The following is a 2,918-nucleotide window of genomic DNA, read 5'->3' on the forward strand; positions in this document are numbered from 1 at the left end:
GAGGTCCCACCATCCCCTGATGAGGTCCCACCACCCCTCCCTGGTCAACGAGGAGCCCAAGGAGGTCCCACCATCCCCTGATGAGGTCCCACCGCCCAAACATCGTGTCCCTCACCCCCCCTCAGGGGGTCCCACCCGGCAGGGCCTCACTTGACGGGTTTCTCCAGGGTGCAGAAGGCGGTGAAGGCCTGGAGCTGCTGCTGGACCCCCGTGAGGGAGTTGGCGAACTTCTGGTTGGTGATGATGGTGATGGTGTGGTGGATCCAGGCCAGGAGCTCGGCCGCCAGCGCCTCGTAACGCGCCGTGATGGCCCCGATCTCCATCACCTGGTCCAGGACCTGGGGGGGACACGGGTAAGGGGTGGAGGGATCAGGGAGGGGCCCACAGGACCCCCTGGAGGGGTCACCTGTGTCCAGTCCCACCAGAGACCTCCAGTGGTGGCCAGGGTGGTGGGATGGGACGTCCATGGGGATGGGGGGGATGTGGATGGAGCAAGGGATGGGACGGCCCATGGAGCAAAAGATGGGACATCCCACGGAGACAGGGATGAGGATCATCATGGAGGGATGGAGCAAGGGGTGGGACATCCCATGGAGACAGAGATGGACCAAAAGATGGGACATCCCATGGAGCCAGGGATGAGGAACATCATGGAGGGATGGACCAAGGGGTGGGACATCCCATGGAGACAGGGATGGACCAAAGAATGGGACATCCCATGGAAACAGGGATGAGGAACATCATGGAGGGATGGACCAAGGGATGGGACATCCCATGGAGACAGGGAGGGGGATCATCATGGAGGGATGGAGCAAGGGGTGGGACATCCCATGGAGCCAGGGATGAGGAACATCATGGAGGGATGGACCAAAGGATGGGACATCCCATGGAACCAGAGATGGACCAAGGGATGGGACATCCCATGGAGACAGGGAGGGGGATCATCATGGAGGGATGGAGCAAGGGGTGGGACATCCCATGGAGACAGGGATGGACTAAGGGATGGACCAAGGGATGGGATGTCCCACAGACCAAAAGATGGGACATCCCATGGAGCCAGGGATGGACTGAGGGATGGACCAAGGGATGGGACGGCACATGGAGCAAAAGATGGGACATCCCATGGAATCAGAGATGGGGAACACCACGGAGGGATGGACCAAGGGGTGGGACAGTCCATGGACCCAGGGATGGAGCAAGGGATGGACGAAGGGGTGGGACACCCCATGGACCAAAAGATGGGACATCCCATGGAGACAGGGATGGGGAACACCATGGAGGAATGGACCAAAGGATGGGACATCCCATGGAGACAGGGATGGACTAAGGGATGGACCAAGGGATGGGACATCCCATGGACCAAGGGATGGGACATCCCATGGACCCAGGGATGGGGAACACCATGGAGAGAAGAACCAAGGGATGGGACATCCCATAGAGACAGAGATGGAGCAAGGGATGGGACATTCCATGGAACCAGAGATGGACCGAGGGATGGAGCAAGGGATGGGACATCCCATGGATCAAAAGGTGGGACATCCCATGGACCCAGGGATGGGGAACACCACGGAGGGATGGACCAAGGGATGGGACATCCCATGGACCCAGGGGTGGGGAACACCATGGAAGGATGGAGCAAGGGATGGGACATCCCATGGATCAAAAGGTGGGACATCCCATGGAGACAGGGATGGGGAACACCACGGAGGGGCGGAGCAAGGGATGGGCCATCCCCTGGACCAAGGGATGGGGAACACAACAGAGAGATGGACCAAGGGATGGATCAAGGGATGGACAACTCATGGAGCAAAGGATGGGACGTCCCATGGACGAAGGGATGGGACACCAAGGAGAACAAAAGATGGGCCATCCCACGGACCAAGGGATGGAAGAGCGATGGAGCAAAGGGTGAGGAACCCCCTGGACCAAGGACCCACCTTCCCAATGCGCTTCCCCTCCACCGCCAGCGCCTTCATCTTGGAGAAGTAGTGGTAGAAGGACACCACGTAGGTGATGATGGACTTCTCATCGGGGTCCTCCATGTTGACGTCTGGTGGTGGGAGGGGGGGGTGGCAGCAAAGTGTCACCCCCTCCAAAACCCTTCCTCTGGCTCCCAACCACCCCCCTGGACCGCCAGGTCCCACCAAGCCCCTCCCTGATGTTGGGTCGACCCCTCCACCTCGAGTCTCCACCCCCAGTCTCCACCCCGAGATGTTCTTCAAAAACGAAGGCGGGTGGTGGAGATGCCCCACCCCGGGGTGGAGGGATGGACAGATGGACGCCCCCCCCCTTCCCGCCCCACCCGTCCGTACCCTCGGGGTCCAGCAGTTTGCTGAGCCCCAGGTGCTGCTCGGCCGTGTTGAAGGCCTGCTGGAGGTTGTAGGTGGCGTTGGACTTGGTCAGCTTGTGGAAGTCGACGAGATCCGGCCTATGAGGGGGACAAGGTCACCTGGACACCCCCTTCCTTGGCCAAGGAGATTCCACCAGGCCTCTGCGGTCAAGGAGGAGCCCAAGGAGGTCCCACCACCCCTCCCTGGTCAAGGAGGTCCCACCAACCCTTTGTGGTCAACGAGGAGCTCAATGAGGTCCCATCACCCCTTCATGGTCAACAAGGAGCTCAAGGAGATCCCACCACCCACGAGGAGGTCCCACCAACCCTCTCTGGTCAATGAGGAGCCCAACGAGGTCCAACGTCCACTCCCTGGTTGAGGAGATCCCACCAACCCTCCCCAGTCAATGAGGAACCCAACGAGGTCCCACCACCTCTCTCTGGTCAATGAGGAACCCAACGAGGTCCCACCACCCCTCCCTGGTCAAGGAGGAACCCAACAAGGTCCTACCACCTCTCCCTGACCAATAAGGAACCCAACGAGGTCCCACCACCTCTCCCTGGTCAATGAGGAACCCAACGAGGTCCC

General features: G+C 60.3%; 1 protein-coding gene across 1 annotated transcript in view; it reads right to left on the reverse strand.

Moving 5' to 3' along the window:
• Nucleotides 1-2,918, reverse strand: part of SPTBN4 (spectrin beta, non-erythrocytic 4) — a gene marked incomplete at both ends in the record, with an annotated part of 15,208 nt that overhangs the window by 9,305 nt on the left and 2,985 nt on the right. Inside the window, 3 exons of the mRNA XM_027631637.1 lie at nucleotides 151-338; nucleotides 1,938-2,050; nucleotides 2,313-2,428. Of these exons, the coding sequence (XP_027487438.1) occupies nucleotides 151-338; nucleotides 1,938-2,050; nucleotides 2,313-2,428 (417 nt within the window). The remainder of the gene's footprint in view (nucleotides 1-150; nucleotides 339-1,937; nucleotides 2,051-2,312; nucleotides 2,429-2,918) is intronic.

The sequence above is a fragment of the Corapipo altera genome, unplaced genomic scaffold, assembly GCF_003945725.1.
Source record: "Corapipo altera isolate COAL_440 unplaced genomic scaffold, ASM394572v1 61077, whole genome shotgun sequence".
NCBI lineage: Eukaryota > Metazoa > Chordata > Aves > Passeriformes > Pipridae > Corapipo > Corapipo altera.